The sequence below is a fragment of the Mustelus asterias genome, chromosome 13, assembly GCF_964213995.1.
Source record: "Mustelus asterias chromosome 13, sMusAst1.hap1.1, whole genome shotgun sequence".
Taxonomy (NCBI): domain Eukaryota; kingdom Metazoa; phylum Chordata; class Chondrichthyes; order Carcharhiniformes; family Triakidae; genus Mustelus; species Mustelus asterias.
This window is the reverse complement of record NC_135813.1, coordinates 1232033-1256057: the sequence shown is the minus strand read 5'-3', so window position 1 is coordinate 1256057 and position 24025 is coordinate 1232033. Positions and strand designations below refer to the sequence as shown.

The 24025-nt window shown below is 49.7% G+C and overlaps 2 protein-coding genes across 10 annotated transcripts in view; one reads left to right on the top strand and one right to left on the bottom strand.

Annotated features, from left to right (window-relative positions):
- brd3b (bromodomain containing 3b) overlaps nt 1–22173 on the top strand; it is a 61250-nt gene extending 39077 nt beyond the window's left edge. For 6 of the 9 annotated variants that reach the window (XM_078226133.1, XM_078226130.1, XM_078226126.1 and 3 more), the window contains 4 exons: nt 15836–16128; nt 17688–17816; nt 19545–19673; nt 21775–22173. In XM_078226133.1, the coding sequence (XP_078082259.1) occupies nt 15836–16128; nt 17688–17816; nt 19545–19673; nt 21775–21902 (679 nt within the window). In that variant the 3' untranslated portion in view covers nt 21903–22173. The remainder of the gene's footprint in view (nt 1–15835; nt 16129–17687; nt 17817–19544; nt 19674–21774) is intronic. The other 3 variants (XM_078226132.1, XM_078226129.1, XM_078226134.1) reach the window with 2 other exon arrangements.
- Nucleotides 1–24025, bottom strand: part of LOC144502320 (retinoic acid receptor RXR-alpha-A-like) — a 423978-nt gene that overhangs the window by 345288 nt on the left and 54665 nt on the right. The window lies entirely within an intron of this gene.

Below are 24025 nucleotides of genomic sequence, written 5' to 3'. Positions count from 1 at the left end.
TTCTCTTCGTAAGACAGTTCCGCCATCCCCAGAACATTTCCAGTGAACCATCATTGCACCCTGTGGCAATCATATCCTTCCGAAGGTAAAGGGACCTAAATTGCACAGTACTCCAGATGCGGTCTAAACAAACTCCTGTACAATTGTAACAATACTTCACTGCTCCTGTACTCAAATCTTCTTGTGATAAAGGCTAACACACCATTCGCCTTCCTAATAGCTTCCTGCACCTGCATGCTAGCCTTCAGTGACTTATGGACAAGAACATCCAGGTCCCTTTCTACCTCTGCACTTTCTAATTTCTTCCCATTTAGGAAATACTCTGCACATTTGTTCCTTCAACCAAAATGGATTCCCTCCCATTTTTCCACATATTCCATCTGCCATGTTCTTGCCCACTCACTAAGTCTGTTTGAATCTTCCTGTAACTGCTTTACATCTTCCTCTCCTGCCTAGTTTTGTATGCTAGCTGTTGACTGTAATAGACGGGGGTGGATCAGCAGGACATGCAAACAAGAGGCTGAAAGAATTTAATACAGAGAAGAATGAAGTGATGCATTTTGTAAGAAGGGGAGAGGCAATATGGAATCCATGGCACAGTGCTGAAGAGTGTGCAGGGACATAGGGACTTGGAAGTTTGTCTGAGGAGCGTTTGAGGACTCTGGGTCTGTACTCATTGGAGTTTAAAAGGATGGGGGGGGGGTGGGTGGTTCTCATTGAAATTTACAGAATACTGAAAGGCCTGGATAGAGTGGGCATGGAGAGGATGTTTCCATTGGTAGGAGGGAGTAGCATCTGAGGGCACAGCCTCAGACTAAAGGGACAATCCTTCAGAGCCGAGATGAGGAGGAATTTCTTCAGCCAGAGGGTGATGAATGTGCAGAATTCATTGCCACAGAAGTCTGTGGAGGCCGGGTCATTGCGTGTATTTAAGACAGAGATTGATAGGTTCTTGATTGGTAAGGGGATCAAAGGTTATGGGGAAAAGGCACGAGAATGGGGTTGAGAAGCTTATCAGCCATGATTGAATGGTGGAGCGGACTCGATGGGCCGAGTGGCCTAATTCTTCCACTATATCTTATGGTTCATGTGCTTAGACTTTTGAAGGTGGCAGGACATAATGAGACAGACTGTGTTAGGCAGAGCATATCGGATCTCGGGTTTCCGAAATAGAAATATTGAACACCAAAGCAGGGCTGCTATACTGAGCCTTGATAAAGCACTCGTTCACCTTATAAAGTCCTTTCAGGAACCTCAACTGTTCAATAAGGTTATCAAATATTTACAATAAATATCACAAGATTTGAATGGAGGGGATGAATGTCTGGTTTTGCTAAATTTGCCAATGACACCAAGACGGGAAGTAGAGAGGAGGCCGGGAGGAGGTAGAGAGTTTATAAAGCGATATAGACAGGTTAAGTGAGTGGGCAAAAATGGTCAGATGGAATATAATGTGGGAAAATGTGAAGTTGTCCATTTTGGCAGTGTTATAATCCGTGGACAGACCTTTGAGGGGGTGGGAGGGGACTGTCGATTTAAAACATCTGCTTTTGGAACAAAGCCACAGATTCTTTGGTTTTGAACAAGCAACAACAAACTTTACTGTACAAGTTCAGAAAGATAAAACAATTTCCAGATGCATCTTACTCCAACATGTATATTCTTTAACATTCAGGGTAAATATGAGGTACGTGTAAGTTAACAGACAAACTATGGTCGAACACACACACACACTACAGAGTAAATGACAGATGCGACCAAGACAGAGTCAGTGGATTTCCCAATAAATCACAGACATTAGTCCTTTGTAAGTCAACCAATTGCACTGAAATTCCATCTTTCTCATGTGGTTTTCCAATCTCCATCTTTGGAGATCCTGCCGGGGAATTCTCTCTAAATGCTGCTCCCACTCAGATGGCTTTAACTCTGGCTCACTTCACAGAGTCAGTCTCACTTTCCGAGATTCCTTTTCTCTGGATTCCCGAGTACTCTGAAACACTACTTCACAAGCACACTTGCAGATCTATGGCCGTGGCAGCAGAACACCAGTGTTCCAAAGGGGTACCTTTTCCCCAATAGCCGTCGTTATTTAAACTTGATCCTCTGCAGCTCTTTCTTTAACTTAACAACTGCGATCTCTGCCTGTCCCTTTTCCTCTCAGTGATACCCTGCAGGCTGACTTCCCCGAACTGACTCTCTAAGAAGAGTTGTTCACTGATGATTGAACTGATCTGGAGACCTATCAGAGCGCTCCCAGAAGGTCCCACCCCTGTTATTAGGCAGGAACCAATGTAACAAGCACTGGAAATCCTCGACCTTAAACATTACAATCTCCACAGACTGAATTTAGCACGTAGGGACACAAAGAATTGAATTTGTAATATGCAGGAAGAAGGGAAAAGCAGCGTGGTATTTAAATGGAGAGAATGCAGAACTCTGGTACAGATCTCGGTGACTTGCATGGATCACATGCATATACAACAATTGAAGGCAAATGGAATGTTAGTGCTTATTACAAAGGGAATGGAATATAAAAGAAGGGAAGAGATACAGCAGTTATATAGAGCGTTGGTGAGACCACATCTGGAATACTGTGCACAGTTTTGGTGTCCGTATTTGAGAAGAGATTTGATTTGAATTGATTTATTGTCACATGTATTCGTATACAGTGAAAAGGATTGTTTATTGCGCACTATACAGACAAAGCATACTGTTCATAGAGAAGGAAAGGAGAGAGTGCAGAATGTAGTGTTAAAGTCATAGCTAGGGTGTAGAGAAAGATCAACTTAATGCGAGGTAGGTCCATTCAAACGTTTGGTGGCAGCAGGGAAAAAGCTGTCTTTGAGTCAGTTGGTGCGTGTCCTCAGACTTTTGTACCTTTTTCCCAACGGAAGAAGGTGGAAGAGAGAATGTCGGCTGCATGGGGTCCTTAATTATGCTGGCTGCTTTTCTGAGGCAGTGGGAAGTGTAGACAGAGTCAATGGGTGGGAGGCTGGTTTGAATGATGGACTGGGCTTCATTCACGACTCTTTGTAGTTCCTTGCGGTCTTGGGCAGAGCAGGAGCCATAACAGCTGTGATACAACCAGAAAGAATGCTTTCTATGGTGCCTCTGTAAAAGTTGGTGAGAGTCATAGCGGACATGCCAAATTTCCTTAGTCTTCTGAGAAAGTCGAGGCGTTGGTGGGCTTTCTTAACTATAGTGTCAGCATGGGGGACCAGGACAGGTTGTTGGTGATCTAGACACACAAAAATCTGAAGCTCTTGACCATTTCTACTTCATCCCCGTTGATGTAGACAGGGGCATGTTCTCCTTTACGCTTCCTGAAGTCGATGACAATCTCCTTCACTTTGTTGACATTGAGGGAGAGATTATTGTTGCCGCACCAGTTCACCAGATTCTCTATCTCATTCCTGTTAATTATAGTTAGATATAGTCGCTTTACAAGCAGTTCAGAGAAGGTTCACTCTATTCATTCCTGCAATGGGGGGGGCGTATCTTACGAAAAGTGGAACAGTTTGGGCCTCTACCCATTGATGCTTATCGAAAGATCCTGAGAGGACTTGATAGGGTGGATACCTGGAGGATGTTTCTTCTTTTGTGTGGTGGTGAGGGGCGGGGCGGCTTCGGGTGAAGACTAGAAATGGAACATTGTTTAAGAATGAGGTCTCCATTTTAAAACAGATTAGGAGAATTTTTTTTCTGAGTGTCATTAGTCTGTGGAATTTTTTTTCCCCAGAAAACATTGCAGGCTGGGTCACTGAATTTATTCAAGGCTGAGTCAGACAGATTTTTGATCAACAAGGGAGTTCTGGTGGGAGACAGGAAAGTGGAGTTGGGACCACACTTAAATCAGCCAGGATCTTATGGAATGGCGGAGCAGACCAAATGGCCTACTCCTGTTCCTAAGTCCTATGCTACTGTGTCCTAATTTTGATCGGTCAACAATTAGAGTCTTGTATCCAGTTCTGGTCTCCACACTTGAGGAAAAGGGATGTGAGGGCCTTGATTGGGTGCAGAGGGGATTTATCTGAATAGTTCCTGGGATGAGGGAGTTTAGTTACGAGATTAGTGTGGAGAAGCTGCATTGTTCTTCTTGGAGCCAAGGAAACTGAGGGCAGGTTTGATAGAGGGATGCAAGATAAAGTAGACCGTGATAAGCTGTTCCCATTGGCTGATGGTACAAGGATTAGGAGAGACAGACTTGAGGTTTTGTACAAAAGTCCGGGGGGTTGGATGTGAAAAAGAACATTTACACGGAGTGATAGTGACCTGGAACCCTGTCTACGAGGGCAGTGGAAGTGAAGACAATGCTTTTGAAATGAAATTAGCTGGACAATTGAGTGAAATAAACTTGCAGATCTGTAAGGATGGAGTGGGGAAACGCAACCAATTGGATTACTCTACAGAGAACCAGCATGCACTTGATGGGCTGAATGGCCATTGTACCATAATGACTGAGATAAGATGAAGGGACGATTTAATACAAAGGTTCAGAATGATGAGGGATTTATATAGACTAATATCAAATTAGTTCCACTGGCAGGAGGCTCAGTGAACAAAGGACACGGAAGATAATTCTTAGCAGAACCAGGGGAGAGCTGAGAATTTATTTTTACAATCAGTTGTGATCTGGAATGGGGAAAGTGATTGAAAGACCTGTCAAAGGGAAATCAAATAAATACATTCCAAAGTGAAGAAATTAAAAGGCAAAGAGTGAGGGGAAGGTTGGACAGCAAAGGGCATAGGGACGGAGGATGGGTAAGGGGCTGGTATAGATTCTGCTACAGTAGAAAAGAGAGAAACAGCGAAGTGTGTTAAAACAGCGTGGGGAGAGGGAGTGGTGACAGAGATAGAAACAGCACGGGGAGAGGTGGGGAAGCGAGTTGAAACAGCGCGGGAGGGAGCTGCAGGGGTGGAGCTCAAACAGGTAAACCATAAGTCCATCGGTTGCAGCAGGCTGGGGGGAGGAGTGGGCGGGCAGAGACGGCGCGGGCAGAGACGGCGCGGGCAGAGACGGCGCGGGCAGAGACGGCGCGGGCAGAGACGGCGCGGGCAGAGATGGCGCGGGCAGAGACGGCGCGGGCAGAGGCATGACTACAAGGCACAAGAGAAAGTGGGAAAATGGCATCACCCTGTAAAAGTGCAATCACTGCTAGGCAGGCTGATGCTCAGTGGATGGTGTGAGTTTTAGTCTCCGTCCTACAGCAGAGCTTGGTCTGCAGTCGCGTCGGATTTCCCTGCCTCTGGACCCAAGACCTTGTTCCACTGGGACCGTGTGGTTGGTGTGCAATGACCAACACACGTTAAAATAATCCACACACAGGCATCTTCTCCCCGCCCCGACCCCCACCCCACCCCACCCCCAACCCATCCACCTAAATGAATTTCGGGACCATTATGGAGAATCCCAACAGCAACAGATCTGAATGTTGTGCTGCCATTATAGCCCAGGAACTCCGGTGCCACAATCGCCACCCTGAGCGAGACACAAGTGGCAGGAGAAGGCGGCTTAAAGAACAACAGGCGGATAGATCTTCTGGAAAGGTAAACCAGGAGAAAACCGTCGTCTCTACGGGGTCCATCTCACCGTAAAAAAAACAAATTGGTTGGACATCTCAACAGATCCCCCTGCCGGTTGATCGAACGTCTCATAACCCTGCCCCAGAAGCAGCGCATCACAGCTGTCAGTGCCTTTGTCCCAACCCTAGACACAACGGACAAGACAGAAGAAGCATTCTGCACCAACCTTGACCAATCACTGTCCCACATCCCAAACGGAGATGAGCTGATTCTCCTTGGCAACTTCAATACCCGAGGAATTTCCCGATTCTACATCATGGGAAAGGTCATCATGAGAATCCTCCTCAACCACCTCCTCCCAATGGCTTCTACCCGAGTCTCAGTGCAGCTTCTGCCCATCAAGAGGTACAATAGACATGATCTTCAGCATGTGACAAATCCAGGAATTGTGCAGAGAGCAGCTCTACATGGCCGCCTTCGATCTCACAAAGAGATGTTTTAAGTTTATTTATCAGTGCCGAAGTAAGCTTGCATTGAAGTTACTGTGAAAATCCCCTCTTCGACTCTGTCAGCTGTGAGGAATTGTGGAACATCCTTCACAAATTCAGCTGCCCGCAGAAATTCGTCACCATTCTCCGCCCACTCTACGATGATGTACAAGCTGTGACCCTCACCATCGGAGCCACCACAGCCAATACGACTGCAAACTAGGGTCAGGCAGGGCTGTGTCATCGCACCAATGCTCGTCTCCATCCTCCTCGCAGCAACATTCCACCCCCATCACCCTGAAGCTCCCCACTGGAGTGGAGCTAACCAACCGGACAAGCAGGCAACTCTTAAACCTCCGACGCCTACAGGTCAGAAGCAAAAGCACCCCAACTTCTGCCATCGAGCTGCAGTACGCAGACTATGCCTGTGAGACTATGCTTGTGTGCGCACACACTTGTATGTTGAGCTATAAACTATCCTCGACACATTCACCAAGGCATATGAGAGGATGGACCTCCGACTAAACATCCAGAAAACAAAAAGGTTCTCTACCAGCCTGCTCCTGCCACACAAAACTGCCCCCCAAACATCAAGATCCACGGTGAGCCTCTGGACAACATGGATCATTTCCCATACCTCGGGAGTGACCTCTCGGTGTGAGCAGACATCGACAATGAAATCCAGCACTGACTGCAATGTGCCAGTGCAGTCTTCGGATGCCTGAGAAAGAGTTTTCGAAGACAGATCTCAAATCCAGCACCAAGCTCACCAGCAACAGAGCAGCCGTGGTTTCTGCCATTCTGTGTGCATTAGAAACATGGACAATGTACAGCAGACACCTCAAATCCCTGGAGATATATCACCAATGTTGCCTCCTCAAAATCCTATAAACCCACTGGCAGGATAAGCAATGTGACTCAGCGTCCTCTCCCAGGCCGATATCCCCAGTATCGAGGGCCCGGGTCACACTCGACCAGCTGTGATGGGCGGCTGCATTGTCCACATGCCCGACACGAGATTCCCAAAATAAGTGCTGTTCTCCGAGCTCCTCAATGGCAAGCAGTCACGAGGAGAGCAGTGGAAATGCTACAAGGACACTCTGAAATCCTCCCTAAATAAACACAACATCCCCATCGACACGTGGGAATCACTTGTTTAGAACACACAAACTGGGGAAGAAGCATCCGCGAAGGTGCCAATCACCTCGAGTGTCACCGGGTGGAGCGCGCAGAGGACAAGCGTAAACAGCAGAAAGGGAGCGCAGAATCCAGAGCATCCCACCCACCCACCTCATCAAACACCACCTGCCAAACCTGGGGCAGAGTCCGCAGCTCCTGGATTGGACTGTTCAGCCACTGCAGAACCCACCTCCCCAGAGTGGAAGCAAATCAGCCTCGACCCTGAAGGACTGTGAAGGAGGAGGGATGGGAGTGGGAATTTTCCTTCTGTGGTGAAATGTGACAGGACAATAAGTGACCAAATGGATTTTAAATGCAGTAAAGCAGAAATGTTTATAGGAACATGAAAAAACCCGTGTGTCTGCAGCAACTCTCCGAATGAGCAACTCACCTTGTCTCCCGCCCTTTCGCTGCAACCATGCAGATTTTGCCATTTCAGGTAACAGTCTAATTCCCTTCTAAGTGATTCAGTTGAACCTGTCTCCACCACACTCTCAGGCAGTGCATTCTAGATCCGAACCATATCCTGTGTGAAAAAGATTTTCCTTGTGGTACAATTGCTCTTTTACTAATTACTTTAAAGCTCTGCTCTCATGTTCTCGATCCTTTCACAAGTTGGAACATTCAAATGTTCCCAATTTACGCTGTCCAGACCCCTTATGATTTTTAATATCTTGATCAAATCTCATCTCAGCCTTCATTTCTCGAAGGAAAACAGCCCCAACTTCTCCAGTCTATCTTCAGAACTGAAGTTCCTTATCCCACAAACTATTCTCGTGAATCTTTTCTGCATTCTCTTTCCTAACTTTACACCGTTCATAAAATGCAGTGCCCGGGAACTGGATACAGTACTCCTGCTGAGATTGAGCTAGCAACTTATAAAAGTTCAACATAACTTCCTTGTACTCTCTGCCCCGACTAAAAGCCAGGATACTGTATGCTTTATTAACCTGTCCTGCCATGTTTGTTTACTTATACATATGTACACCCAGGTTCCTTTATTCCTGCACCCCCCTTTTAAATTGTACCACCTGTTTTATCCTGACTCACCTTGTTCTTTATAACGAAATGGACCACTTCATATTTCTCTGCATTGAACTTCATTTGGCACCTGTCTGGCCATTCCACAAACTTGTCGATGTTATACACTAGATACATCGATGACATTTTCTTCCTTTGGACTCATGGTGAACAATCACTGAAACAACTATGTGATGACATCAACAAGTTCCATCCCACCATCAGACTCACCATGGACTACTCTCTGGAATCGGTTGCATTCTTGGACACACACATCTCCATTAAGGACGGTCACCTCTGCACTTCACTGTACCGCAAGCCCATGGATAACCTCACGATGCTCCACTTCTCCAGCTTCCACCTAAACACATTAAAGAAGCCATCCCCTACGGACAAGCCCTCCGTATACACAGGATCTGCTCAGATGAGGAGGATTGCAACAGACACCTCCAGACGCTGAAAGATGCCCTCATAAGAACAGGATATGGCGCTCGACTCATCGATCGACAGTTCCGACGAGCCACAGCGAAAAACCGTTCCGACCTCCTCAGAAGACAAACACGGGACACGGTGGACAGAGTACCCTTCGTCATCCAGTACTTCCACAGAGCGGAGAAGCTACGGCATCTTCTCCGGAGCCTTCAACATGTCATTGATGAAGACGAACATCTCGCCAAGGCCATCCCCACACCCCCACTTCTTGCCTTCAAACAACCGCACAAGCTCAAACAGACCATTGTCCGCAGCAAACTACCCAGCCTTCAGGAGAATAGTGACCACGCCACCACACAACCCTGCCACAGCAACCTCTGCAAGACGTGCCGGATCATCGACACAGATGCCATCATCTCACGTGAGAACACCATCCACCAGGTACACGGTACATACTCTTGTGACTCGGCCAATGTTGTCTACCTGATACGCTGCAGGAAAGGATGTCCTGAGGCATGGTACATTGGGGAAACCATGCAGACGCTACGACAACGGATGAATGAACACCGCTTGACAATCACCAGGCAAGAGTGTTCTCTTCCTGCTGGGGAACACTTCAGCGGTCACGGGCATTCGGCCTCTGATCTTCGGGTAAGCGTTCTCCAAGGCGGCCTTCACGATACACGACAACGCAGAGTCGCTGAGCAGAGACTGATAGCCAAATTCCGCACACATGAGGACGGCCTCAACCAGGATCTTGGGTTCATGTCACACTATCTGTAACACTCACGACTTGCCTGGACTTGCAAAATCTCACTAACTGTCCTGTCTGGAGACAATACACATCTCTTTAACCTGTGCTTAACGCTCTCTCCACTCACATTGTCTGTATCTTTAATACTTGATTCCCTGTAAAGACTCTCATTCCAACCATTATTTTGTAAATTGAGTTTGTGTCTTTATATGCCCTGTTTGTGAACAGAACTCCCACTCACCTGACGAAGGAGCAGTGCTCCAAAAGCTAGTGGCTTGTGCTACCAAATAAACCTGTTGGACTTTAACCTGGTGTTGTGAGACTTCTTATTGTGGTTCAAGAAGACAGCTCACCACCATCTTCTCAAGGGCAATGAGGGATGAGCAGTAAATGCTGGCCTAGCCAGTGACACCCACATCCCATGAACAAATAAAGAGAATCTTTCCTCACAAGCCTGTTGCACTGCACTACATCAAACCCCCTTTTGGAAGTCCACATCAACAGAAGTTTCCCCATCACCGAAGTTAAACTAACTGGCCTGTAAGTGCTCAGCATATTTTTAAACCCTTTTTTGAACGAGGGTTAAGGTTAGGATTACAATTCTCCAGTTCTCTGGTGCCATCCCTGACTCTAAGGAAGACTGAAAAATTCGAGACAGTGTCTCCACAATTCCCACTCTCACTTCTCGCAGTGTCCTTGGATGCATCTCATCTGATCCCGGTGCCTGATCAACCTGAAGTACAGATCACTGATCCAAAATCACCACCGTGTCAATTTTAAACCCTTCTAATGTCTGAATTCCACCTCTTTTACCATGGCCTGGGTAACATTTTCCTCCTCCAAAAACGTTGTCTGATTTTCAGGAAGAAATTAGATATCGCTCTTGGGACTAAAGGGATCGAGGGATATGGGGAGGAAGGGGGGAATCAGGATATTGAATTTGATGATCAAAATGAATGGCGGAGCAGGCTCAAAGGGCCGAATGGCCTCCTGCATTTTCTGTTTTTCTTAGTAAAGACAGATGCAAGATATTAATTTCATACCTCGGTAATGTCCTCTGCCTTTGTGTATCAATCATAATTTTGATTCCTTATCATCCCTACTCCTCCTTTTACAACCCACTACTATTTAGGTGCCTATAGATTCCCTCATGTTAGCTGCCAGCCTCTTTTCATACTCCCTCTTCTCTTACTTGCTTCTTCACCTCCCCACTGAACCTTCTGTATTCAGCCTGATTCTCAATTGTATTTTCTACCTGACACCTGTCATAAGCACACCTTTTCTTTATCTTAGTTTCTATCTCTTTCGTCATCCAGGGAGCTTTGGATTTGTTTGCTCTGCTTTTCCCTTTTGAGGGAATAGACCTCGACTGTGACTGAATCATCCCTTTGAAGGTAGCCCATTTATCAGCTGCTGTTTTCCCTGCCAACATTTGACTCCAATTTATTCGGCCCAGATCTGTTTTTAATGCATTGATGTTGGCTTTCCTCCAATTAACTTTTCTTGCTGTGGAATGTCCTTTTCCACAGTTATCCTAAACCTTATGATACAATGATCACCGTTCCCTAAATGTTTTCCTGCTGTTACTTGACCCACCTCATTGCAAGAACCCAGTCTGGTGTTGCCGCCTTCCTTGTAGGATTAGAAACGTTTCCTGAACATAGTGTAGGAACTCTGCCCTTTACACAACTGCTATCCCAATCTATATTTGGAAAATAAGATCCCCCATTTTAAGTACTCTATCATTTTAGCACCTCTCTGTAATTTCCCGGCAGATTGGTCTACATTCTTCCCACTCGTGATAACCTGCAGATGACACCAAGCGATGTCATTGCACCTCTTTTGTTCCGTAGCTGCAGCCAAATACATTGTCCTTGACTCTCTAAGTCATCCTCTTTCTCCAGCACCACAATTCTCTTCATCAATATAGCCACACTGCCTCCTTTCCCTACTTTCCTCTTTCCTGAGCACCTTGTATCCAGGCAGCTTTAACACTCAGTCCTGCTCTTTGAACAAGGTTTGTGCTATAGCCAGAACATGAGATTTCCACATGGTAATTTGTGCCTGGAATTCACCAATCTAATTTACCACACTCTGTGCATTCACACACATGCACAGCAATTCAAATTTAGTCTCTTATTATTTTCTCTCTTCTCAGACTCTACCAACTAACTTAGCATTCCCTATTCTAATGCTATCTATATTTTCCAATAGTCCAGGCACCTTGGTACTTCTCTCGGATATTATTTCCTGGTTCCCACACCCATGCCAAATTCGTTTAAAGCCTCCCCAACAATAATGGCCAGGAACTCTATCCGGTTTAGTTCAGTTGTGATCTGCCAGGTTCATACAGGTTCCATCTCTCCCCTCAACCGGTCCCAATGTTCCAAGAACAAAGAAAATTACACATTACAATTAAAAAAGCACAGGAACAGGCTCTTCGGCCCTCCATGCCTGTACCGACCATGCTGCCCGACTTAACTAAAACCCCCTACCCTTCCGGGGATCATATCCCCCTATTCCCATCCTGTTCGTGTACTTGTCAAGACGTCCCTTAAAAGTCACTACCGTATCCACTTCCACTACCTCCCCCGGCAATGAGTTCCAGGCACCCACTATTCTCTGTGTAAAAAAATCTGCCTCGTACATCTCCTTTAAACCTTGCCCCTCGCACCTTAAACCTATGCCCCCTAGTAATTGACTCTTCCACCCTTCTGACTATCCACTCTGTCCATGCCTCTCATAATCTTGTAGACTTCTATCAGGTCGCCCCTCAACCTCGTCGTTCCAGTGAGAACAAACCAAGTTTCTCCAACCTCTCCTCATAGCTAATGCCCTCCATACCAGGCAACATCCTGGTAAATCTTTTCTGTACCCTCTCCAAAGCCTCCACATCCTTCTGGTAGTGTGACGACCAGAATTGAACACTATATTCCAAGTGCGGCCTCACTAAGATTCTATAAAGCTGCAACATGATTTGCCAATTTTTAAATTCAATACCCATGCCAATGAAGGCAAGCATGCCGTATGCCTTCTTGACTACCTTCTCCACCTGCATTGCCACTTTCAGTGAGCTGTGTACCTGTACACCCAGATCCCTTTGCCTATCAATACTGTTAAGGGTTCTGCCATTTACTATACATTTCCTATCTGTATTAGACCTTCCAAAATGCATTACCTCACATTTGTCCGGATTTAACTCCATCTACCATCTCTTTGCCCAAGTCTCCAACTGATCTATATCCTGCTGTATCCTCATCGCTATCCGCAAATCCACCAACCTTTGTGTCGTCCGCAAACTTACTAATCAAACCAGTTACATTTTCCTCCAAATATATATTTATTACAAACAGCAAAGGCCCCAGCACTGATCCCTGAGGAGCACCACTTGTCACAGCCCTCCATTCAGAAACGCACCCTTCCACTGCTACCCTCTGTCTTCTTTGACCGAGCCAGTTTTGTATCCACCTTGCCAGCTCACCTCTGATCCCATGCGACTTCACCTTCTGCACCAGTCTGCCATGAAGGACCTTGTCAAAGGCCTTACTGAAGTCCATGCAGACAACATCCACTGCCCTATCCTCATCAATCATCTTCGTCACTTCCTCGAAAAACTCGATCAAGTTCGTGAGACAGGACCTCCCCTTCACAAAACCATGTTGCCTTTCACTAATACGTCCACTTATTTCCAAGTGGGAATAAATCCTGTTTCGAAGAATCCTCTCCAATAATTTCCCTACCACTGATGTAAGGCTCACCGGCCTGTAATTACCTGGATTATTCTTGCTACCCTTCTTAAACAAAGGAACAACATTGGCTATTGTCCAATCCTCTGGGACCTCCCCTGTAGCCAGTGAGGACACAAAGATTTCTCTCAAGGCCCCAGCAATTTCCTCCCTTGCCTCTTTCAGCATTCTGGGGTATATCCCATCAGGCCCAAGGGACTTGTCTAACTTAATGTTTCTCAAGAACCCCAATACCACCACCTTTTTGATTTCAACATGACTCAAACTATCTACACATCCTTTCCCAGACTCATCATCCACCAAGTCCTCCTTTTTGGTGAATACTGACGCAAAGTCCTCATTTAATACCTCGCCCATTTCCTCGGGCTCCAAGCATAGATTCCTCCCTTGTCCTTGAGTGGGCCAACCCTTTCCCTGGCTACCCTCTTGTTCTTTATATATGTAATAAAAAGCCTTGGGATTTTCCTTAATCCTGCTGGCCAATGCTTTTTCATGACCCCTTTTAGCCCTAAAGAATCTAAAGTCTTTTCTTTGCACCATCTTTCCAGCCACGCAGTCAACTGTCTTCTCTTCCAATTCCTGTACTAACTCGCGCCTGGCACAGGGAGACATTTGGAGATTACAACTTTTGAAGTCTTGCTTCCTAATTTTCTATCTCTCCCCCCCCCCCCCCTGAATTTGATTTGATTTATTATTGTCACATGTATTGGTATACAGTGAAAAGTATTGTTTCTTGCGCGCTGTACAGACAAAACATACCGTTCATAGAGAAGGAAAGGAGAGAGTGCAGAATGTAGTGTCACAGTCATAGCTAGGGTGTGGAGAAAGATCAACTTAATGCGAGGTAGGTCTATTCAAAAGTCTGACAGCAGCAGGGAAGAAGATGTTCCTGAGTCTGTTGGTACGTGACCTCAGACTTTTGTATCTTTTTCCTGACACGAAGGTGGAAGAGAGAATGTCCGGGATGTGGGGTCCTTAATTATGCTGGTGGCTTTGCCGAGGCATCAGGAAGTGTAGACAGAGTCAATGGGTGGGAGGCTGGTTTGCGTGATGGATTGGGCTACATTCACGACCTTTTGTAGTTTCTTGCAGTCTTGGGCAGAGCAGGAGCCATAGCAAGCTGTGATACAACCAGAAAGAATGCTTTCTCTGGTGCATCTGTAAAAGTTGGTGAGAGTTGTAGCTGACATGCCAAATTTCCTTCGTCTTGTGTGAAAGTAGAGGCATTGGTGGGCTTTCTTAACTATAGTGTTGGCATGGGGGGACCAGGACAGGTTGTTGGTGATCTGGACGCCTAAAAATGTGAAGCTCTCGACCATTTCTACTTCATCCCCATTGATGTAGGGGCATGTCTTCCATTACGCTTCCTGAAGTTGATGACTATCTCTTTCGTTTTGTTGACATTGAGGGAGAGATTATTGTTGCCGCACCAGTTCACCAGATTCTCTATCTCATTCCTGTACTCTGTCTTGTCATTGTTTGAGATCTGACCCACTACAGTGATGTCGTCAGCAAACTTGAAAATCGAGTGGAGGGAAATTTGGCCGCACAGTCATAGATTTATAAGGAGTATAGTAGGGGGCTGAGAACAAAGCCTTGAGGGGCACCAATGTTGAGGATGATCGTGGAGGAGGTGTTGTTACCTATCTTTACTGATTGTGGTCTGTGAGTTCGAAATTCAGGATCCAGTTGCAGAGGGAGGAGCCAAGGCCCTGGCCACGGAGTTTGGAGATAAGTCTTGTGGGAATAATGGTGTTGAAGGCTGAGCTGCAGTCAATAAATAGGTCTGATATAGGTTGTTGAGATACTTGGACTCTGTTTTGGTCATAACTGCAATATACTGTGCAGTGTGTGTTTAGTTACAATTTGCTTGTTAATTCCTCCCCTCTGCCCCGCCTCCCTCCCCTCTGCCCCGCCTCCCTCCCCTCGGCCTCCCCTTGGCCCCCCCTCCCTCCCCTCGGCCCCCCTCCCTCCCCTCGGCCCCCCCCTCCCTCCCCTCGGCCCCCCCTCCCTCCCCTCGGCCCCCCCCTCCCTCCCCTCGGCCCCCCCCTCCCTCCCCTCGGCCCCCCCTCCCTCCCCTCGGATCCGCCTCCCTCCCCTCGGATCCGCCTCCCTCCCCTCGGATCCGCCTCCCTCCCCTCGGCCCCGCCTCCCTCCCCTCGGCCCTGCCTCCCTCCCCTCAGCCCCGCCTCCCTCCCCTCGGCCCCGCCTCCCACAAGAAACACATCACATGTTGTCCTGGGGCCATGGAGTTCATCAGCTGCAATGTCCTTTCCTGGGACCTTAGAACATGATTCAATTACCTCCTGGAATGATACATACACTTAGCTTCTTGGTCCTAATTTGGCAATTTTAATTTTTTGTCCTTCGTTAGCACTCTATACCCCATCCAACCCCTCAACACCTCCCCCTTCCTCCTCACACCATCCGCATGCCCCATGCCCCTCACTGATTTCCCACCACATGCCCTGTCGCGATCCACCTGCCACCCCTTTCCCATTCACCCCTTTCCCATTCACCCCTTTCCCATTCACCCCTGGTTTGACTCCATGTCAGTAATGAATGATTTGCAGTGACTGCATTTGCAAAGTTACTTGTTTGCTGTGAGTAGTTGAACATCCTGAGGATGTGAGGTATTGCACATTCCTTCATTCCTTTGGCCTAGAATAATTCTGTCTCTTGCTCATGTTCAGACCCCTGAAGAAAGCTGCAAAGCCGGCTGCTCTAGTGGATGATTCTGAAGAGGAAGAGGAAGCTCAGCCAATGTCATATGACGAGAAACGTCAGCTGAGCCTCGACATCAACAAGTTGCCAGGTGAAAAACTGGGCCGCGTGGTGCACATCATTCAGTCGAGGGAGCCCTCGCTCAGGGACTCCAACCCTGACGAGATTGAAATAGACTTTGAAACTCTGAAGCCCACCACTCTGCGTGAACTGGAACGATACGTCAAGTCTTGTTTACAGAAAAAGCAAAGAAAATCATACAGTAAGTGAAACTATTTGGGACTTGTAATGCTTCACATTGATCACACATACTGGAAAATCATAACATCACATGGTGTTTGTTTGAAACGTGTAAAATTGCAATGGGTTGTGAGCTTGGAGCTTGAAATATTAGCTTGGAGCATGTGTGCTTGGATTGCATAGTTCGATGTTTCATTCATTCTCTCTGAAAGGGATGGGACTCCTGGAAGCAGCAGCTTCTCTTCACCCGGTTACCGTTTTCTATCAGTGAGGGGTCATGGACGTCAAATCTTGTTGTCGTGCATTATAACATTGTTTTTTTTATTTATTCATTCACAGCACATTGTTATTGCTGGCCAGACCAGCATTTATGCACCATCTCTAATTGTCATTGAGAAGGAATCAGTGCAGAGCAGTTAGGCCAGCGAGCTCTGGCTTTCTCCCCTTTCCTCGTCCATCTTGTCCAACTCGGAGGGTGCTGACATCATTTCCATTTCCAGCACCTGGACGTGCTGACCCTGATTGAGAGCACGATCTCAGGATGGACAGGGCCTGAGGCTTCCTGCTCTTTCTGAGGCGAGCACTATATCAGATAGGGAAGTGTGGGCTGAGAGAGCAGCCTTGCAGCAAGCTTCAGGGTAAAGTTATCCAACCTGTTTTGAGTCTTTGTCTCAGTAAATAAATGTGGAGCCTGTTAATTGAATGTTGCGACTGATAAAGAATTGGAACCCAAATATGTGATGAATGTTTTTAATTTGCTGCTTTTGATGTGAATGTGCAGATATTTTGCTGCAGAGTACAGTCCATTTTCTGAACTGACCCTGGTCCATTGAGCCAATCTCTTCTTCAGAATATGGAGTCTTGCCCACACTTGTGAATTGAGGTCCCATCGCCCTCTCCCTACCTCTCTGAAGTTTCAATTCAAGTCTTCCACAAACGGCTATGGGTGTGTGGTTGTTTGTTCCTCCACTAATGATCCAGATAATAGCACTGTGCCTACCCCAGTCCAACGCCGGCATCTCCATATCATGGCAATCCAGATAACAGCAGTTTGAATCCCGTTTTTAAAAATCTGGGATCACCAAAAATGACCAGGAAGCTGTCAGATTGTCAGGAAAACCCAACTGCGTCACGAATGTTCTTTAAGAATGGAAACCCGCCGTCCTTACCCAGCCTGGGCCGAGATGTAACTCCTGTCACACACCAACATGACTGTCCTGTAAAGTGACCCAGCAAGTTCCACGTTCTATGAAACATTAAGGATAAGGACCATGACCAGCTTCTCAAGGGCAACGAGGGACGGGACCGGCCTTGCCAGTGACACCCACATCCCAATAATGAATGACAAAAAACAGTGATGTAATTGTTTCATATTTAATTCTCTGTTTTAATGTGTTTAACAGTCTGGCATTGTGGTCTTGTGGTACTGGTGAAGTTGCATCGATTGGGACATCTTGGTCTTCGACTTGACAATTTTCTGCATTTATACGTGTGTCATGTTATACTGATCTGTTTGCTGTGTCATGGACCTGTTCACCTTTGCGTCTCGATCTGCTTGTAATCTTATTTTTCTCATCAAAGGTCATTATCTTTGTTTCAACCGCAAACTTGCAGACACTTCCCCCGACATGTTCAGTGGTAGAGATGAAGAGCAGCAGCCCCAACACAGATCCCTGTGGGATTCCAGTAGTAACCGGCCCCCATTACCAGGTATACAATGTCAACCAGGTTGCCTACCTCCACTAACCTAATAACTTCCCTCTAAACTAAATCCAACTAGATTGCTGGGATAAATCTTCTTTGTCAGAAGCTGTGTTGGGTGTCCCCACTGACCTCGAAGAATCCATTCAGTGTCCGTGTGTTCACCTGGGGACTGAAAGATGACCACTGCTGGGAATGGGCAGATTATTTCTCAGATCGGGCTTGTTGCCCTGTTTGAATATTGACACTTAGTCGGACTGCCTCTGGTCCAGGCAACAATTCCAGACCCCAGCAAACTTTCATTTCTCTCAGGTATATACCAACTCTCGAATGAATTAAAATCTATACATCTGGTGTCCAGTCTTTATGTGCTAGCTGTAGCACAGTTAGTAGCACTTTTGCCTGAGTCAGAAAGTACTCTTGACCCTCAGTACTGACCCTCTGACAGTGCAGCACTCCCTCAGCGCTGACCCTCTGACAGTGCGGCACTCCCTCAGCGCTGACCCTCTGACAGTGCGGCACTCCCTCAGCACTGACCCTCTGACAGTGCGGCACTCCCTCAGCACTGATCCTCTGACAGTGCGGCACTCCCTCAGCACTGACCCTCTGACAGTGCGGCACTCCCTCAGCACTGACCCTCTGACAGTGCGGCACTCCCTCAGCACTGATTCTGACAGTGCGGCGCTCCCTCAGTACTGACCCTCTGACAGTGCGGCACTCCCTCAGCACTGACCCTCTGACAGTGCGGCGCTCCCTCAGTACTGACCCTCTGACAGTGCGGCACTCCCTCAGTACTGACCCTCTGACATTGCGGCACTCCCTCAGTACTGACTCTCTGACAGTGCGGCACTCCCGCAGTACTGACCCTCTGACAGTGCGGCGCTCCCTCAGCGCTGACCCTCTGACAGTGCGGCACTCCCTCAGCACTGACTCTGACAGTGCGGCACTCCCTCAGTACTGACCCTCTGACAGTGTGGCACTCCCTCAGCACTGACCCTCTGACAGTGCGGCACTCCCTCAGCACTGACCCTCTACAGTGCGGCGCTCCCTCAGCACTGGCCCTCTGACAGTGTGGCACTCCCTCAGCACTGACCCTCTGACAGTGTGGCACTCCCTCAGCACTGACCCTCTGACAGTGCGGCACTCCCTCAGCACTGACTCTGACAGTGTGGCACTCCCTCAGCACTGACTCTCTGACAGTGCGGCACTCCCTCAGCACTGACTCTGACAGTGCGGCACTCCCTCAGTACTGACCCTCTGACAGTGCGGCGCTCCTTCAGCACTGGCCCTCTGACAGTGTGGCACTCCCTCAGCACTGACCCTCTGACAGTGCGGCGCTCCTTCAGCACTGGCCCTCTGACAGTGTGGCACTCCCTCAGCACTGGCCCTCTGACAGTGCGGCACTCCCTCAGCACTGGCCCTCTGACAGTGCGGCACTCCCTCAGCACTGGCCCTCTGACAGTGTGGCACTCCCTCAGCACTGACTCTGACTGTGCGGCACTCCTTCAGCACTGGCCCTCTGACTGTGCGGCACTCCCTCAGTACTGACCCTCTGACAGTGCGGCACTCCTGCAGGACTTCCGAGTGTCTATTGGGATTGTGGGGTCCTTTGAATCCTTGATCTTTTGACTGAGCTGAAGGGAGGCAATGTATTTGGTAAGATGATGCATTGTGGATTGTGTGGTTTTGTGAACTAATTGCTGTGTCACCCTTAATGATTGGCCTGTTGTGATTTAGCTGCGTCATCAAAGAAAAGTGTCGGCAAAACAAAGGAGGACCTTACTGTGGAGAAGAAGAAAGAGCTGGAAAAACGTTTGCAGGACATTAGCGGGCAACCCAACCACAGCAAGAAAGCCAGCAAGAGAGGTAAAGCTTCATCCATCACCCAGCGCTGCTGCCCCCTGCCTCTTCACCCCCCCACCCCAGTCAGTCACAGAGAGACTCGCACTCGGCTCCCACAAATTGAACTTGGTTGGGTAAGGATATCAAAGACATAGCTTAAGTTGCTATACACATTCACCATGTTCTAATTAAACAGCATGGCAGGCAGTGACGCAGTGGTCATGTCATTGCAGTAGTAATCCAGAGGTCCCGGCTCAAAGAACAAAGAACAATACAGCACAGGAACAGGCCCTTTGGCCCTCCGAGCCCGCGCCGCTCCCTGGTCCAAACTAGACCATTCTTTTGTATCCCTCCATTCCCACTCCGTTCATATGGCTGTCTAGATAAGTCTTAAATGTTCCCAGTGTGTCCGCCTCCACCACCTTGCCTGGCAGCGCATTCCAGGCCCCCACCACCCTCTGTGTAAAATATGTCCGTCTGATATCCGTGTTAAACCTCCCCCACCCTTCAAATTGAACCTATGACCCCTCGTGAACGTCACCACCGACCTGGGGAAAAGCTTCCCACCGTTCACCCTATCTATGCCTTTCATAATTTTATACACCTCTATTAAGTCTCCCCTCATCCTCCGAGTTTCCAGGGAGAACAACCCCAGTTTACCCAATCTCTCCTCATAACTAAGCCCCTCCATACCAGGCAACATCCTGGTAAACCTCCTCTGCACTCTCTCCAAAGCCTCCACATCCTTCTGGTAGTGTGGCGACCAGAACTGGACGCAGTATTCCAGATGCGGCCGAACCAACGTTCTATACATCTGCAACATCAGACCCCAACTTTTATACTCTATGCCCCGTCCTATAAAGGCAAGCATGCCATATGCCTTCTTCACCACCTTCTCCACCTGTGACGTCACTTTCAAGGATCTGTGGACTTGCACACCCAGGTCCCTCTGCGTATCTACACCCTTTATGGTTCTGCCATTTATCGTATAGCTCCATCCTACATTATTTCTACCAAAATGCATCACTTCGCATTTATCAGGATTGAACTCCATCTGCCATTTCTTTGCCCAAATTTCCAGCCTATCTATATCCTTCTGTAGCCTCTGACAATGTTCCTCACTATCTGTAAGTCCTGCCAATTTTGTGTCGTCCGCAAACTTACTGATCACCCCAGTTACACCACCTTCCAGATCATTTATATAAATCACAAACAGCAGAGGTCCCAATACAGAGCCCTGCGGAACACCACTAGTCACAGGCCTCCAGCCGGAAAAAGACCCTTCCACTACCACCCTCTGTCTTCTGTGACCAAGCCAGTTCTCCACCCATCTAGCCACCTCCCCCTTTATCCCATGAGATCCAACCTTTTTCACCAGCCTACCATGAGGGACTTTGTCAAACGCTTTACTAAAGTCCATATAGACGACATCCACGGCCCTTCTCTCGTCAACCATTTTGGTTAGCAGTGCTAACCACTGTGCTGCTCCGGGTCCCTGGCGCTGTGAGGTAGCAGTGCTAATCACTGTGCCACCGTGCCGCCCCGGGTCCCAGGCGCTGTGAGGTAGCAGTGCTAATCACTGTGCCACCGTGCCACCCCGGGTCCCTGGCGCTGTGAGGCAGCAGTGCTAACCACTGTGCCACCGTGCCTCTTCATCTCAATCTCTTTTGTCATCTAGGTAGCTGTGTTTTGTTTGTTCTTTATTTCTCCCTGACTGTATCTGAACTATTTCTTCTGCCCATTTTTCAGTTATAATTTTGCTGCCAATGTTTAGTTGTAATTTATCGAGTCCAGATCCTTTCTGACCCCGTTAAAGCTGTCTTTGGCCCAGTTAATGATTCTTACTCTGGATTTCTCCTTGTCCTTTTCATAGCCAACCTACTGAACCTTATATAGTGATCACTGCCTAATGTTATGCTGCAGATACTTGATCCTGGAATTCAATTCTGTATAACTGCAGTGTAGGAGCTCCTTCGTCACATGGACTGCAGAGGTTCATGAAGAAGGCCTACACTGAGTGACTACGGGTGGGAAATTAATGCCAGTGCTGAATAAAGCTTGAGAATTAAAATCAAGTAGTATTAATGTTGTTTTCACTCTAATTGTCAGATGTTTTTACTCACAGGCGGTAAGTCAGACCCTCGACAGGGAGGTGGTCCCACACGACTCAGCGGCAGCAGCAGTTCATCATCTGACTCTGGGAGCAGCAGCTCCAGTGGCTCCAGTTCCTCGGACACCAGTGAATCTGAATAGACCTGGAACCGCTTGCCAATCTGGGCGCTCAATGTACAGTTTAGGCACAGATTTCATCCAGCAGCCAGCCCTCACAATTTGAACCTTACCTCATGGGATTCAAAGGCTGATGCTGCTCTTTTTTTACGAATCAATCTGATAATGAAGACCCTAACAAGCACATTCCATTGACGGTCATTCACCCAACAAACAGCTGTGTAAATGTGTGTGAGTGAGGGAGCGCGAGCGGGCGTGAGTGAGGGAGCGCGAGCGGGCGTGAGTGAGGGGGCACGAGCGGGCGTGAGTGAGGGGGCACGAGCGGGCGTGAGTGAGGGGGCACGAGCGGGCGTGAGTGAGGGGGCACGAGCGGGCGTGAGTGAGGGGGCACGAGCGGGCGTGAGTGAGGGGGCACGAGCGGACGTGAGTGAGGGGGCACGAGCGGACGTGAGTGAGGGGGCACGAGCGGGCGTGAGTGAGGGAGCGCGGGCGGGCGTGAGTGAGGGGGCACGAGCGGGCGTGAGTGAGGGAGCGCGAGCGGGCGTGAGTGAGGGAGCGCGAGTGGGCGTGAGTGAGGGAGCGCGAGCGGGCGTGAGTGAGGGGGCACGAGCGGGCGTGAGTGAGGGAGCGCAGGCAGGCGTGAGTGAGGGAGCGCGAGTGGGCGTGAGTGAGGGAGCACGAGCGGGCGTGAGTGAGGGGGCACGAGCGGGCGTGAGTGAGGGAGCGCGAGCGGGCGTGAGAGAGGGAGCGCGGGCGTGAGTGAGGGAGCGCGGGCGTGAGTGAGGGAGCGTGAGCGGGCGTGAGTGAGGGAGCGCGAGCGGGCGTGAGTGAGGGAGCGCGAGCGGGCATGAGTGAGGGAGAGCACGCGGGCGTGAGCGAGGGAGCGCGAGCGGGCGTGAGCGAGGGTGCGCACGCGGGCGTGAGCGAGGGAGCGCGAGCGGACGTGAGTGAGGGGGCGCACGCGGGTGTGAGTGAGGGAGCGTGAGCGAGGGAGTGCGCGTGATTGAGGGAGCGCATGCGGGCGTGAGTGAGGGAGCGCACGCGGGCGTGAGTGAGGGAGCGCACGCGGGCGTGAGTGAGGGGGCACGAGCGGGCGTGAGTGAGGGAGCGCGAGCGGGCGTGAGTGAGGGGGCGCGAGCGGGCGTGAGTGAGGGAGCGCGGGCGTGAGTGAGGGAGCGCGGGCGTGAGTGAGGGAGCTCGAGCGGGCGTGTGTGAGGAAGCGCACGCGGGCGTGAGTGAGGGAGCGTGAGCGGGCGTGAGTGAGGGAGCGTGAGCGGGCGTGAGTGAGGAAGCGCACACGGGCGTGAGTGAGGGAGCGTGAGCGGGCGTGAGTGAGGAAGCACGAGCGGGCGTGAGTGAGGGAGCGTGAGCGGGCGTGAGTGAGGGAGCGCGAGCGGGCGTGAGTGAGGAAGCGCACGCGGGCGTGAGTGAGGGAGCGCGAGCGGGCGTGAGTGAGGAAGCGCACGCGGGCGTGAGTGAGGGGGCACGAGGGGGCGTGAGTGAGGGGGCACGAGCGGGCGTGAGTGAGGGGGCACGAGCGGGCGTGAGTGAGGGAGCACGAGCGGGCGTGAGTGAGGGAGCACGAGCGGGCGTGAGTGAGGGAGCACGAGCGGGCGTGAGTGAGGGGGCACGAGCAGGCGTGAGTGAGGGAGCGCGGGCGGGCGTGAGTGAGGGAGCGCAAGCGGGCGTGAGTGAGGGGGCACGAGCAGGCGTGAGTGAGGGAGCACGAGCGGGCGTGAGTGAGGGGGCACGAGCAGGCGTGAGTGAGGGAGCACGAGCGGGCGTGAGTGAGGGAGCACGAGCGGGCGTGAGTGAGGGGGCACGAGCGGGCGTGAGTGAGGGAGCGCGGGCGGGCGTGAGTGAGGGAGCGCAAGCGGGCGTGAGTGAGGGAGCGCGAGCGGGCGTGAGTGAGGGAGCGCGAGCGGGCGTGAGTGAGGGAGCGCAGGCGGGCGTGAGTGAGGGAGCGCAGGCGGGCGTGAGTGAGGGAGCGCAGGCGGGCGTGAGTTAGGGAGCGCGAGCGGGCGTGAGTGAGAGAGCGCGAGCGGGCGTGAGTGAGGGGGCGCGAGCGGGCGTGAGTGAGAGAGAGCGGGCGTGAGTGAGGGGGCGCAGGCGGGCGTGAGTGAGGGAGCGCGAGCGGGCGTGAGTGA